Source organism: Vigna unguiculata, chromosome 1 (assembly GCF_037176805.1).
Source record: "Vigna unguiculata cultivar grain cowpea cultivar isolate G323 ecotype 2 chromosome 1, ASM3717680v1, whole genome shotgun sequence".
Lineage (NCBI taxonomy): Eukaryota > Viridiplantae > Streptophyta > Magnoliopsida > Fabales > Fabaceae > Vigna > Vigna unguiculata.
In genome coordinates, this window is record NC_140792.1 from 28,722,517 (window position 1) to 28,738,504 (window position 15,988).

The 15,988-nt window shown below is 32.2% G+C and overlaps 1 protein-coding gene across 2 annotated transcripts; it reads left to right on the forward strand.

Moving 5' to 3' along the window:
* Window positions 1-812: 812 nt before the first annotated feature.
* Window positions 813-13,067, forward strand: LOC114184425 (transcription regulator NOT2/NOT3/NOT5 family protein). Of its 2 annotated transcripts, none has more exons than XM_028071738.2 (17): window positions 813-1,082; window positions 1,173-1,304; window positions 1,920-2,057; window positions 2,181-2,231; window positions 2,626-2,715; window positions 2,796-2,942; window positions 5,356-5,463; window positions 5,862-5,942; window positions 6,682-7,371; window positions 8,385-8,552; window positions 9,627-9,792; window positions 10,527-10,672; window positions 11,149-11,427; window positions 11,512-11,646; window positions 11,718-11,899; window positions 12,022-12,101; window positions 12,869-13,067. In XM_028071738.2, exons 1-16 carry the CDS (start codon window positions 990-992, stop codon window positions 12,086-12,088), a joined length of 2,673 nt encoding a protein of 890 aa, XP_027927539.1. In that variant the 5' UTR covers window positions 813-989; the 3' UTR covers window positions 12,089-12,101; window positions 12,869-13,067. The 2 variants fall into 2 exon arrangements, with proteins under 2 accessions (XP_027927539.1, XP_027927545.1); XM_028071744.2 differs by having other exon boundaries at window positions 9,627-9,774.
* The last annotated feature ends 2,921 nt before the right edge of the window (window positions 13,068-15,988 follow it).

Consider the following 15,988-nt stretch of genomic DNA (forward strand, 5'->3'; position numbering starts at 1 on the left):
AAAACCATTCATTTTCCACTTATTGTCCTAAGCACTTACAAGCAAGTAGAATTTACCTGTTTATCACAAATGACAGTTCATTAGAAGTACCTAAAGGCTCAATACAAAGAAAGTAGAATATACTTCTTTACCATAAAAAGGTTTTACCTCTTCGCCTTTTATCAACAAGCAATATTATGTGCTTTTATTAATATATTTTCATTCTTTACACACCTACAACTACACAAGAACATTAGAAAATATACCTTCTAGCCCTTTTATTATGGACATGTAGTTTCTTCTTCTCATCATTTTTCAAACTTTATTTATGAAGCAATATATTTATGAATATCCCCAAAATCATTTGAGTTTAAAAATATGGATAATAATATGCTAAATAAAACAAACAAAAATGAAATTATTATACCTTTATTTCAAGACTAGACACATAATCAAATTCAACGTTTACACCTACCTAGACAAATGAGTTTCAAAGTTGTCATTTGAATAAAATAACTCTAAACCATATTAGTTTAATTCAATAATGTCAACCAACTTACCATACTTGATAATTCTATGACAAAAACCACCAAAATAAATCAATTTACAAATTTAAAGCTTCAAAATAAACTTTTAAAAAGTTAACGGGACACACTAAAAATAAAAATAAAAAAATTAAAGGAGTAAAAATGTAAAAAGTTGAATAGATTTTATGGTAAGAAAAATACTAGAACCACAATGAAAAAAAAATAGGGATTAATATTTATTTAATTATACTAAACTTTGTTTGAAAAAATAATATTAACCTCCTTTAATATGAATCTAAAAAGTTGAGTTTATATACGAAACGACAAAGAGAGTGATGCCGTGGTAGAATCTCCGCGTCCTCTGAGCAAGAAAGCAAGCTAGCGAGTGCAGAAACAAACCCTAAAGCCCTAATCAAAGTGAGCAATTGGTAAATCGCAATTGGACCGCCACTCTGGCATTGGGTGAAGTGAGAAGCGCGATAAATGGGTGCGAGTCGAAAGCTCCAGGGAGAGATAGATCGTGTTCTCAAGAAGGTTCAGGAAGGTGTTGAAGTCTTCGATAGCATCTGGAACAAGGTGCTTCATTCGCTTCTCTCACTTGTTTTGCTATTCCTTTTTCCAATTACACTGTTTCTGAACAAAATGACGGGTTTCGTTCAAGAATAGGTTTACGACACGGACAATGCTAACCAGAAGGAGAAATTTGAAGCAGACCTCAAGAAGGAGATTAAGAAGCTACAGAGATATAGAGACCAAATCAAGACATGGATTCAGTCCAGTGAGATCAAGGACAAGAAGGTATTTTTTTTTCTTAAATTAATTGATTTATCCAGCACGGTGAGCTTTAGGTGTATATTTGACTCATTTGGTAGATATATTTAGGTACATGAGACGATAATATTAGTGTAAGTATACTTTTCATTTACTTTTAGGGAAAATCACGAGAAGAAGCTCTCAGATTAGGATTGAGATTCTAAGCTGTTTTTCGAATTCACTAATTCGAACACATTTTTTCACTACTTGGAATTCTGGTTGGTAAAGTGTCAGTGTACATTTTGCTTTTCGCCTTGGATTGTAGTGGTTTTGGAACAGCTAATTAATAAAGCTCATTTTTTAAAAGCTCTCTCGGGATACATGATTGTTTTCTTGAAATGAGTTCAACCAATTGTGCATTTGTTAATAAATGTGTTTCCAGGGAGGCTAGAATCTGCAATGATTCAGAAGTCGTAATACATATATGGGCTGTGTGGATTGTGTTGACATTTTAAATATTGAATGTTCCTGGTTAGATGGTAGTGCTCCTTGGTTTGACATGTTTGACGAGGACACGGGGTGTATAACATTTTAAATATTGAAATTTAGCCTCACTGCTTTGAGTTTGACAATGCTTTCTCTCGTGACATCTTGACATAGGTTAGTGCCTCGTATGAGCAAGCTTTGGTGGATGCGCGTAAGCTAATTGAACGAGAAATGGAAAGATTTAAGATATGTGAGAAGGAAACAAAGACCAAAGCGTTTTCTAAAGAAGGCTTAGGTCAGCAGCCCAAGACTGTGAGTCTTTGTCCTGGGAAATATGACCTTTTTATTTGTTGTAATTTTGTCTCTTTTTTGGGTTTTCTCTTGGTGTTTTATTATTGGCTGAGTAATTTGTTATCTCACTGTCTTCTATAATAGGATCCGAAAGAGAAGGCTAAATCAGAGACAAGGGACTGGTTAAACAATGTGGTATGAAATCAATTCCTTTGAATAGCTTTTATGTTTTTTATGTGTTCAATATGGCTAATACATGTGTTTGTAGCTCATGTCCAAAGTGCTTACTCAGGCAAATGGTTAGCCTCATTTTCTCTGTCTAGTGTTTGTTTGTTGGCAATGGTAATATGTATAATGCTGGTTGACTGTTAAGACCTTTTCACTATTGGCAATATCTATGTTATTATAGGTTCTTCTGATTTTCTTCTTTCAGAATTCTGTTTATATTAGTCTAGTGTCTGCTTTCCTCGTTATGTTCATTGGAATATCTTTGATAATATATTGTTAGAATGAGTTCATATTAATTTGACTTACATACTTGTCTGTCTTATCATTTTCAAATTTTCTTATTATTTTAAATATTGACTAGGTTGGAGAGTTAGAATCACAGATTGATAACTTTGAAGCAGAGCTTGAAGGGCTTTCTGTTAAGAAAGGAAAGAACAGGCCACCCAGATTGGTATGAATTATTAGATGTATTGTGTGGAAATGATTGTTTGCCTTTGCCATGGCCGTTGACATGTTTATTTTGTTTTCCAGACACATCTAGAGACATCAATTACTCGGCACAAGGCTCATATAAAAAAATGTGAATTCATTTTGAGGCTACTAGATAATGATGAATTAAGTCCTGAGCAAGTTAATGATGTTAAAGATTTCTTGGATGACTATGTTGAGCGTAATCAGGTTTGTCTTGTAGATATTGTTCCGATTTACAAATTTAACACTTAAGTGAATGCTAATCTTTCTTCCAAACCTGTGTATAATGTGGATGAGACTTTTCTTAGGATTATGCTTGAGGTATTTTTCCACCCAGCACAATTGTCTATTCAAGTGTATTATAGATAGTTAATGCTAAATCACTTTAGAAGAGAGAAATTTAGATACTACTACTTTTTATGCTTTGAACCTTATGATATACCAGTCATCTAGGGTACTTGGAAAGAAACCTTCTATTTTTCACTCCTCCAAGTTACTAAATTTCCTCCAAAAATAGTGCAACGTTCAGTAGTGGACCTCCTTTTAGTCACTATCCCTGCATAGGCAGCATCAATGTAAGCTTTAAGAATTGCACTCCCTTTCCTTATATATATAAATTCCTCTTCCTATGGTTCTTTTAAGGTACTGTTTAATTCTATGAGTGGCTTGTAAGTGAATGTGTCAAGCAGTGAAACAATTGACTAACCAAACTTTCAATGAGTACACTCTGACCTTATGAGTTATATAGATTAATAACAAGACGCTACAATATCTCCTTAGCCACCATACACTATCATCTGCATTACTCGATTGAGGTTTGACTTTGTGGAGTTATTTATAGGTCTATTTATGAGCTGTGTTACCTGTCTCTTGATTAAATTTGTGACACATTTTCTGTTGATATATGTAAATACCGTATCAGAGTGAGACACCTCAATTCTCAGAAAATACTTTAGCCTCTTAGGAGATTTTATATCAACTCCTTTGCCACAATTTGTCTCAAGAATTGTTCCTTCTATTCAGCACCGACCACGATAGTATTATGCACATGCGTACAACACAGTCATACCTTTTGAGCTCGAGTTTTTTTTAACATGTTTCATGTTTAAGTGTAACCCAACATAATGGTCTATTTATCTGTATTAATATAATGCATGAATGTATATACGTATCTTGGATACTATGCATTCTGATACGATGATACGGTTCTTCTAAAAATAATTGGATATGGTACATGCAAGATACATGTTTAAAAATCTGTAGAAATTCGTAAAAAATAATAAATATATAGCTACTATTATAAATTATGAATCATTGTCATCATAAATTACTTTCTATTATGTACATATAGGAGTACGTATCAATTTCAGTGCTTTTTAAAAATAATTCAGAGTACAGTTTCTTCTTTGGTTTATGAAGAAACACTGTTTATATGTTTCTATATACGTATACTTCTATCTTTCTCGTAGTTTTATTGGATATAAATACTTTCTAAGCGTGGATACTTCAACATGTGTTAGTGAAGTATCCAAAAATATTGGTGTGCGACATGTGAAACAAGTAAAAGATTGGTGCTTCATTCATTGATATATATATATATATATATATATATATATATATATATATATATATATATATATATATGTGAAGTATCCTAGAGTATCAATGTTGGATACATATTGGAGATGGATACATGAAGCAAATTGAAGTGTAAGTTCTTCACAAGTGTATATTCAAGGGTAAAGATAAGTAATGCTAAATCAATTTACAAGAGAGCAAGTAAGATGCTAGTATTTCCTACGACACGTTTAATGTGGATATGCCAAGTATCTATGGTACTTGGAAAAACAAACCTTGTGAAGCTCGTATTTCCTAAAATTTCCTGTTTCCAATATTGTCTTCTTTGGAAGCCTATTTGTTTGGTTTTAAGAAGTAATAGGAAGGAAGAAGTAGATGAGAAGAGATAATGAGTAGGTTTTTATGCACTTTGGACTAGGAAATAAGGGAAGAAAATGAAGAGAAGAAAAGCTTAGTTCTCTCCTCACTTTTTTGATTGGATAAATGGAAGAAGAAAGGAAATAGAATTATGTTTAATAACCTTTTTAAAATACAATTAAATAAAACATGTAAGCATATTTTTGGCTATTAGGAACAAAATATTATACCTTCTCTTGCATTTTTGTCTCAACATGGAGAGATGAAATTAGAGGCATGCTGCTCTCTCCATCACTGCAGTTCTGAACAAGGGACAATTTCTAAGGAAGTTTATTTCTCTCTCACCCAGATCTTTCCTTTCAAAATCTTCAATTTCAAACAAGTGTAAGGGTGTGTTTGGAGGAAGAGGGATAATTTTTTTATTTATTTACGTAAGCATTTCCCCTTGTTTAAAAAATAAAAAATGAGATTAGATTAACAAAGTGAGAGATTGTCACATAACCTTCTGACAATTCCATATACATTTATTATATAAATTATGTATAAACATTTTATAATTTTTACTAAAATAAAAAATTCTCTGACTCACCATCCAAACGTTTCCTAATGCTTGCTTCTGCACAAAATTTATGTTTTCTTTCTAGGTTTCCATGTTTTTCTTTCTAATTTTCATTTTCTTCTGCAGGAGGATTTTGATGAGTTTAGTGATGTCGATGAACTGTACAGTTCATTACCTTTAGACAAGGTGGAGACCCTAGAAGATCTTGTTACAATTCCCACTGGTCTTTCTAAGGTATCTATTTAATCATTCTAGCCTTGGTTGGTTGCAAACATACCACTCAAATACAATTGGACGTGCATGTTGTAGATTTGTTTTACGGGATTGGCATATATCAATTAATTTTGGCGTGTTAGCATTTACCCTCTGAATTATGTATTAGATGTCTATTTTCTGATGCTACTACACTGTCTCCGAAAATACCTTAATGAATGTTGTGGGTTCTACACATGTTGTGGGTCAGTAATGGTCATTATTCTATTTTATTTTATGATTGTTATTTATGTTGTGCATATTGTTTCTAGGCTTCCCATCTTTGAAATTCATTATCTATGCTAATATTTCCCTCGTGCTAAAATATTAGAATAATTAGAATTATTCTTTCAGGAACCCTAATGTGTATATATTTTCAGGTGGCACCTAGTCTTGGCGTGAAAAATTCTTCAGCAGTCTCAACATCACAATCAGCATCAGCATCTGCATCACAAACATCTGTATGTATTTTTTGTTTCTTCGATATGAAAATATTTCTTAGGAGTTTATTGAAAATTGAAATGTCGTTGTTTCAGAATATTCTGCAGGGCTCTTGCTTTTATTTAGTTTATTTTCTCTGCTTGGATGGTCCTGTTAGATATTTTTTTGTGTAAATGAGGTTGTTTTTACTCCCCTCCAATTGTTATTTGATGGTTTGCAGTGATGATAAATGTGATATGAGCAATACATTTTATTTTCTACAATCAGTTTGTAAAAAGATTAAATTCCAAGGCTTATTGGAAGCAGTGCTGCATTTCAAGATGGTGTTGCAAAATAATAATAATAATAATAATAATAATAATAATAATAATAATAATAATAATAATAATAATAATAATAATAATCAACTTTCAGGACACAATGTAAAGGATTTGTATTATATACTTTCAACGTGAATAAAACACTCAAAAAGTAGTTATTTTAACCCAAATTTTACGATATAATTCTTACATTTGAAACTTCGTAGCCAAAATTGAGCAATTTTGTATGAAGCGTCTAGTAGTACTTTATTACAAATAATTGTAAGCAATGGGATCATGATCTGAGTTTCAGCTAGTCCATGTGTAATCACTATTTTACTTGACTAGTTAACAGGTAGAAATGCTGCATTCTCATGATGTCATTTAAATAGATAGGCATTATTGTTAATTCCCAATCCAGGAAACTATTATTTCTGATCATGAACATACTTCTGTCCAGGAGCAAGCTGACGACACAGCATCCCAGGATAGCAATTCTGACAATGTTGCCAAAACACCACCTCCTAAAAGTGGTGGAATTGGTTCTACTGCTTCAACTCCTACTGGCAACCACACTTCTCCGATTTCTGTGAATGTTTCTAGTCATACACTGTCTAGTCCACCTGCTGTTGCAGCCATACCTAGTTCAAATTCCGTGCGGAATGTCTTGGAGAGTAGTAATGTTACCAATTCATCTTCTGTAAATCAGTCTACATCTACAAAGGAAGAAGACATTAATAGCTTCCCTAGCAGGAGACCGTCTCCATCACTTTCTGATGCGACACTCTTGAGGGGAAGAAACTCTCTATCAAATCAAGCAACAGCCAGCATCCCTCTTGGTTCTGCAAACATAGTCCCTAGCAATGGGGCCCTGGGATCAGTCCCTTCAGCTTCTGAAATAGCTAAAAGGAACATGTTGGCAGCTGATGATAGACTTGGAAGTAGTGCGATGGTGCAGCCTCTTGTATCCCCGCTAAGTAATAGATTGATCTTGCCTCAGGCAGCAAAGGCTAATGATGGAACTGTTTCAGTAGACTCTGGTGCTGTTAATGATGCTGCTGCAGCTGTATCTGGGAGAGTTTTCTCCCCTTCTGTGGTTCCTGGCATGCAATGGAGACCAGGAAGTCCCTTTCAGAATCAGAATGATGCGGTAAGTTTTCTGTCCTTTATTTTCCTTTGCTTTGCTATGTAGTTTTCCTCTATGTTAATTTTTTGCGGGATCTGAAGTGTGAACTATTATTGGTTAGTTAGACCCTCCAAAAAAATTGCATTTTCTGTCGGTGTTTTTAATTGTAATTTATTTGGAGACATCTGTATTGGTTGCAAGTATGGAGATATTTTATGTGGTTTCAATCAAAGTATGAAATTCATTTATGTATATTAAAACATTACTTGCAACTAGATTGTTATACTAATGGCTGTTGATTAGTTTGTTCGCACAAATAGTATGGGAGGATATCAGCTTTTGGATTCAAATCAAAACTATAATCTATCATGTGTTGACATCTAGAATCCAATTTCTTTATAAAATTCTGTGATACCCAGTCATCATAATTTATCTTTATATATTGGTAGATTATGGCATGTCATATCTAGGGTACCCTAAGATACAATGTTAGTGGTAACATTCGTATAACATTAATTCTTACTTTTGTTGACGACTATTGATTATTTATTGCCTTAGAACTATTCAACTATAGAATGTTCCTAACATTTATATATACATCGGTTATTTGATTTATCATGCATGAGATTGTTTATCATCAGAGCTATTTTCTACCGTATTGTCCGGATCATTATGCCATTGCTGATGTCCTTGATAGTTGCATTTCATATTAGACCTTTAATGCATTTTAATACCACTGGTGATCTTCCACTAATATATATATATATATATATATATATATATATATATATATATATATATATATATATATATATATGTTTTTGCTTTGTGTATGTGTGTGAATCCATTTACATGAAAAATTATTACATTGGCCACTTTTAGATAACTACATGGATGGATTCAAGTAGACCACTACAAATGTTTCACTCACTGTTGTTATTGCTAGGTTGAATGAAAGTATCATCCTGGTTCTGTTATTGCATATGTAAAATTATTATCATTGAATAGATCTTGTTTAATCTATACTACTTCTTCAGGGCCAGCTTCGTGGAAGAACTGAAATAGCTCCTGATCAAAGGGAAAAGTTTTTACAGAAGTATCAGCAAGTGCAACAAGGGCACGGTACCCTTCTTAATATGCCTTCTCTTGTTGGGGGAAACCATAAGCAGTTTTCTGCCCAGCAACAAAACCCCCTTTTGCAACAGGTGCTTGTTTATCAAATTTGTCTTTTCTTTGCTTGGTTCTTTTATTTTTCTTAGAAGATTCATTACTGTCCACAAAAATAGAGCTATCCAGCTTAAACATGCATGTTCTTCTAGTGTTACTTTTTTCTTGATTTTTAATGTGGTTTACTACAGAAGCATTGGTCCTCTTGATAATATTCCAAGCTAAATTGGGCACCTATTTTTAAATCTGTTTCAGTACAAAGTGATGGAGAAAGTTGTACGGGGAAAGGGAAGAAAATTCATGTTTCTTTTTGTTGGTCATAGTTTACTGCCTGATAATTAGTCTGGTTGTGAGTGTATTACTTAAATTACTTAAATATGAATCCTGTTTATGTAAAGGAAAAGTAAAGCCTTCTGTACTTGCTTTGGTAACAGTAGAAATTAAAGGAATGAATGTTTTTTACTCCGAGTAGAATATGAATTCACGGATCATCCAAAATCACCAGATATTTCATCTTGTAGTATCAAGTAGAATTGAAAATTTTCAGACTGGTGTGTGACTGAGTTGCAAATAGTAATCAATCGCATATAATGCCCATGTGGAGGATTGTGCAGTGAGTGAATTACTTTTTTGATCACTTGTAGTCTGATTAGTTATATTGTCTGATCTGTTGTTTTCTGTTTGTCAGTTGTCACTGACAGGTTGTTTGTTACAGCTACAGCTGTGATTGGATGCTTGTTAGTCAGCTGTTATAAATGATTTCATCATTTAAATGAGCCTCTGTAGTCTATATGTATTTGCTGTAAACAGAAGCTCATCACTTGTAAAAACTCAGATACTCAATACAAAGTTTTCTTTTCTGTTTTCTTAATATGTGGTATAAGTATCAGTAAGTAAATATTGCATACTGTTAATTTACATTTTAAAATGTTGTTAGTGGTGTTTTTCTTGAAGCTTTATGTTTTCATTTTCAATTTTCCTTCCATATGTACTTTTCTTTATGAATAACTTAATCTGATTAAAACTTATTTTTCTGTTAAACGATAATATATAACCTATAACTCCTTGTATGACATAATTTCTTATACATCAGAAAAATGTAATGTATGCAGTTTAACTCTCATGGCTCATCTGTTTCTTCTCAATCTGGTATTGGACTTGGGGTCCAGTCCACTAGTCTCAGTGGTATTTCTTCTGCATCACTACAGCAGCCACCCAATTCTGTCCATTCCCCCTCTAGTCAACAGTCACTGATGCCAGGTGTTTCTAAAGATTCAGGCATGTTTTTGCTAGTGAAAAGTCATATGTTATTGTGTTTTCCTGAATAGTTTTCTCCTTTTAAATTGGAATACTTTCTCTTCCTTTCCTTTCTGGGCCCAGGGAGTGATTGGAATAATATGATTATATACAGGGGTTCCCATAGTTCTCAAACCATGTTATTCAACTATGGTTATTTTTCCGATAAATATTGAACATGTTTTATTGATTTTTGAGTTTCCCATCATGTAATAAAGTGAAGATTTAAAAGAGTAATGACTGGTAAATATTTGTATGATAAAGGTGATTGTTGGAGATCCTACATCAATTAGAGGTAAGATAAAAATATAGTATATAAGTGAATGCAAATCTCATTTTATAAGTTAGTTTTGTAAAGTTGAGTTAGACTTAAATTCTACATTTTTAATGCGATATTGAAGCATATGAAAGCCTCTATCTTAGCAAGATTTGTTGAGATTATTGTTCATTCGCCATTAGGCTCCTATCAAACTACCAACAAATATCACTTTCCATGCTTAAATAAATAAATATGTGAGAGGTGTTAGTCTAGCAAGTAAATTGGGAATTACATTTCTGTGTAGTTGGACTATGGATCAAGTATAAAATAGTACTGAAATGACTGATCTATTTCAATATACAAGCCCATCTATTATAAAATTATAATTATTTTATGATAGAATACCTAATACCAGTATTGGTGTTATTATGACTATTATATTATTTGTATTATGCAGACGGTGGCAATTCTAAGGGTGAAGAACAGCAGCAACATCAGAACTTTACTGATGAGCCAACAACTGAATCTACTGCTAGCACTGCGATTGGCAAGAATCTCATAAATGAAGATGATTCAAAATCAGCATATGCTGTAGATTCGCCTGTATGCTTCATAATTCTTAATATGCTTGTATTCAAGATATGTCTTACTCCAATATATAAGCATCTATAAGCTTCTACAATCATGCCATGCTTGTAATGCATCATATAGTCTTCAGTAAATCTGGGATAATAAGCTGGGGAAAACCTGGGGTCTGGAACAGAGCACATGCATGTATGGAAATTCTTTATTCCTTTTCTCCCATTTAGTTGTTAGATCATGTAAACAAATTTATTACTTTGATAGCATTCATCTAATTTGAAAACCAGTTGACCAGCTCTATTGTAGTACTTTTATGAGTTAAGCTGATGAGATATGAGCTGAATAGAAATGGTAGGACTTCCCTGATTTGCAGATGGCTAAATATGCATTTTGATTGATGTATTATATATATATGTGTGTGTGTGTGTGTGTGTGTATATTTATAATTTTATTATTTGATGATGATCTGGGTTGACTATTTGTTGATTATGCTGCAGGTAGGAGTGTCTGCCTCTCTTTCAGAATCTGCTCAAACTTCCAGAGATATTGATTTGTCTCCGGGCCAACCATTACAATCCAATCAACCTACTGGCAACCTTGGTGTCATTGGTAGAAGAAATGGTGCTGAACATGGAGCAATTGGTGATAGTTTTAGTGCATCCAGTGTTAGTTCTGGTGGAGTGCGTGATCAGTTGTATAATTTGCAAATGCTTGAGGCAGCCCACTTCAAAATTCCCCTACCCAAAGACTCTGAACGTCCCAGGACTTATACGCCTGTATGAATTGCCTGTTATAATCATCCTCCTGTTCATTGGATATTCTATTATATGCTCATTGATGAATTTTCTTTGGTAATGTAGAAGCATCCGACAATTACACCTCCAAGTTATCCTCAAGTACAGTCACCTATTGTTAATAATCCTGCCTTTTGGGAGAGAGTGGGTCTGGAACCATTTGGCACTGATACTCTATTCTTTGCATTTTATTACCAACAGGTATCTTAACTTTCTGGGATTTAAGTATTGGGTCTTTTTGCCATGTGGGCTTATATGTATTTTTTCTGCAGAATACTTACCAACAATATTTGGCTGCAAAGGAGTTAAAGAAGCAGTCTTGGAGATACCACAGAAAGTATAACACTTGGTTTCAGCGGCATGAAGAGCCCAAAGTTGCCACTGATGAATATGAGCAGGGAACTTATGTGTACTTTGATTTCCATATTGCAAATGATGACATGCAACATGGATGGTATGCTGTGCAAACATAATTATTGATATTTGCTGCCAAAACTTTAGTGAATGCGTGAACAATATTGCACATTGTTTGACTTTACGCTTGTGTTTGTTCTATCCGTGTCTGTGGTTATTCAGGTGTCAAAGAATTAAGACTGAATTCACTTTTGAGTACAATTATCTTGAAGATGATCTCCTTGTATAAACGACGCCATCCGGTAACAAGTGTTTATATTTCTTTGTGCTTAATGATTTTGAGGAATATTTTTCTATTATACTGATTACCTAGTTTTGGCTTTGAAGTCTTATCCAATCAAACAAAATACAAACTTAATGGAAGAAAACTGTCATTAAATTTAATAGTTTTCTTAAAGTCTAGTTAATTAATTAGAATGAATCTCAGCTAAAGATTTGAATGTAACAAGGCTAACAAAATTACTTTTCTAGAATTCACATGATTTGATTTTTCATGACTTTTATTGTCTTTTATCTTGACCTTGCTTGGGATCTTCAATTTATAAAATGGTAATTACCCTTATAAGACAACAAAAAGCAAAATATGAAAGGACGAAATAATGCTACTATTCATGCGGTTAAAGGCCTAACCATTCAGCTCAGTGCGTTAAGTTGAAGCATATTTCTTCAACTTGTTCCTGTTTCTAGATAAATCTGAGATGTACATTTGTATTATTTGGAGAAATGCTCTGCATTCAGAAGGACCGAGTTATTATTTCTCCCATATTGACCGATGCTTGTTACGGTGTAGCTATTCTCTTTATACCGATATGCAAAGATTGATTTGGGGTGGTATTTTGAAGAGTTTGAGATTCTTTGGTTCTGAATGGCTCCTATTATTGACCCTTCCAATCTTTGTTATGTCTAAAATCTCATTTTAGCTGATAAGTTTATTGTCTTCAAACATTGGTTGTCTGCTTTTACAAAGCGTTGTTTGTTGGTTTTAATTATAACAGCCATGTCCTTGCAGGTATTGCGAGATGCTTGGAATTCTTGACCAGAAAGTTATTTATTCAATGCACATCGTGACTAGCAGTTTATTAGGCTCCCATCCTTTATGAAAGCAGTGCGTTTGTATCATCTTCTTCATACTAATTTTCGTAGGTTGATACTTGCTTGTACTATTCTATTTGCAAGGATTAGAATAATATGTACGTTTTCCTTTCCGATCTTATCTCTATTTGAGCTTTGTTTGGTCATTCTTCTTGTTTAGGGACAATGAAAATGAAAGAAAATACGATGAAAGAGTTAAAGATAAAATAAATAATGGAAGCCTGATTTTGCTATAAAGATAAGCAGTTAGGTTTATTATTCTTTCGAAAAACTGCAAGGACATGGGCTGTTATAATTAAAACCAACTGAAATGTACTCTTCTGTCAAATCCATTTCCGACTGAGTATTCATTCTTCTGTCAGTGATATATCCTATGAACTTCATTCTTCAATGCTAAGACAATTGATATTTTGAAATTGAAAATTTAAAAGGGGGGAAATTCCTATTTTAACCTGCCGTTGTTGTGGTTTCTTTGCAGATTAATTGCGACCTTAAAGGTGAGGTAATCTAGTCTCCAATTAACTAGAGATATGACTAAAATAAAACATGGACAATCTTCAAACATACAAGCTAATTTCATAAGATTCAACCCAAATTCTATGAAGCATTATGTACTCCGATGGATGAACTGTTATCGGACTAAGAATTTAACTTTCATCATGGTCTTACTGGACAGTGACAACAGTACAGATGGTGGTGGCCAGACTTTCGATGGAGCCAGAATCACATATTTCTATTGCCATCTGAATTGTCAAAATCAGGAGTGGAATTGAACTAAGAACGATTTCATGGGAGACGGATTCAGTGAACTTTTTTCTAAGAAGTCACGTAATTATTAACTGATTATATATATATATATATATATATATATATATATTATTTTTTTTTCTTGAAAAGTTTAAGTTAATCATTCAACATGAAAATTGAGCAAAATTATGCTACTTTTCTCATGGATCAAATTATTTTTCCCTGGAATATTGCTCGGTTTTTTTTATTATTATTATTAAGTTATAGGATTGTATGTTGGTATATTGTAGTGTCCTATGAACTAGGGGATATTGGTATACACAGTTTTATTTTTTCGAGTAAGTTAATTGTTATTTGATGCAATGAAATTTCAAATATAATGACAGATATCGACCAAAGGCTAAATATGCACTAAACATATCGGTACTAAAGAAGAAAAAGGAAAATTTACTAAATGAGTACAATTGTTTCAACTTAACTAAAATGCATATTTTTTTTTAAAATTATCAACATATATAAATTGTTATTATGTAGTTTTCATTTCTAAACTTAAACACAAAAATATAAAAAAAAAAATTCTAATAGATTATACTAAAAAGTTGTGTACTTAGAGGAGGATTTTATCATCAAATATATATTAAGGTTGTGTCAATCATGCATGACTTAAATTTAAACCACGTAATATTGAAGTTATGCTACCATGCACAATTTCGACTTAAATCATTATTGAAATGAAGTAGTGTTACCCAAAGACGTCTTCATTACAAATAAAAAGAGAAAAACAAAAACAAATTAGGCTAATCACGTGTGCTTCATTTTAAAATTTAATGTTTATCAGAAATTGTAGTAATTGATCTTGCACAATTTTAAGTTGTTATATCAAATAGAATAGTTTTTTTTTTTTCTATATACATGAGTTTGTAAATATTTGACTAATCACAGACTACAAGTTTTGCATCAAAAGATTTGTAATGATGATTTGAAGTGGTGGAATTTTTAGTTTTAATTTTAATATTAAGATTTTATATAATATATTTTCATTAATCTTTAATATTCTTAAATTATAATATTATTATATATTATATATTGTTTAACTTTTCATATATTTATGTATTAAATAAATAAATATAGATTTAAAATTAAAATTAGATTTATAAAAAAATTAATTTTCATTAAAACTAAGAATTTAGAAATGAATCTGGATTTAAAACTGGATCAAAATATTTTAATTTAGATTTAGAACTTATCCAAATATTTGGATCAAAAGGAGGTCTGGATCTACAATTTAACTCAATTTTATAGATTTGGATTGGATTTTTAAAAATCCAATCCATAATTACCATTAGCAGTTACCCTTTCAAACACTATTTTTTTCATTGTTTAAATTATATTTGTTCATATAAAAGTGATAATCGAGTTGTTAACGACATATTATCATAAACAAAAATAAAATGGCCTCTAATATTTTGTATTGTGAGCAATTTCTTACTTTGATGGTCATTGTGATCATTAAAGTATGTTGATGGAAAATTGTTTTAGACCTCAGTAGTATTGACATATAGCTTCTGTGGTAATACTAAAGTTGGTTGAGAACATAACATTAACATATACATAGAAAAAAGAAGTTGAAGCTTTCAAACTAAAGGATATTAAGAAAAAAATAATTATCTTTTCCAAGCAACTAATAAACTAATCTTGTTTTCAAAGATATATCAAAGGAAATTTGGGATTCAATGAAAAAGAAATTCCAAGGATTAGCTAAAGCAAATAGGCAACTACTTCAAAAACTTCGTTTAGAGTTTGAAATTCATAGAATGAAATTTGGGGAGTCTGTTTCTGTCTTCTTCAGAAGAACAATGGCCATCATCAGTAAGATGAGAACAGGTGGATAGAAAATATAAGATGTGATTGTAGTAAAAAAAATTTTGCACTCATTGATACCAAAAATTAATTATATGGTTTGTTCCATTGAGGAATAAAAGAAAATATTGATGTTTTATCCATTGATGAATTGCAAGGTTCATTATTGGTTCATGAAAGAAAGTTACAACATTAAGACAATGTAGAATTAACATTAAAAACCTTATATGATCATTCAGATAAAGTAGATAAGAGGATATGGATCAAGCAACGACAATATAGGTAAAGATAAAGGATATGACAAAGGTTGAGACAAAGGAAACTATGGTTATCAACAAAATCAACATAAAAAAAATACAATCTTAGGAAGAAGGGAGGGGATGAGGTGGTTATAAAGCAAATTAGCAAACAAATGTGGAATGCTATCAAC

Bases quoted from the DNA above. Each gene is read 5' to 3' on its own strand.
- LOC114184425 (XM_028071738.2), top strand. From the start codon at position 990: ATGGGTGCGAGTCGAAAGCTCCAGGGAGAGATAGATCGTGTTCTCAAG. The intron at 5,943-6,681 runs GTATGTATTTTT...ACTTCTGTCCAG, and splicing joins CATCTGCATCACAAACATCT to GAGCAAGCTGACGACACAGC. The intron at 8,553-9,626 runs GTGCTTGTTTAT...TAATGTATGCAG, and splicing joins AAAACCCCCTTTTGCAACAG to TTTAACTCTCATGGCTCATC.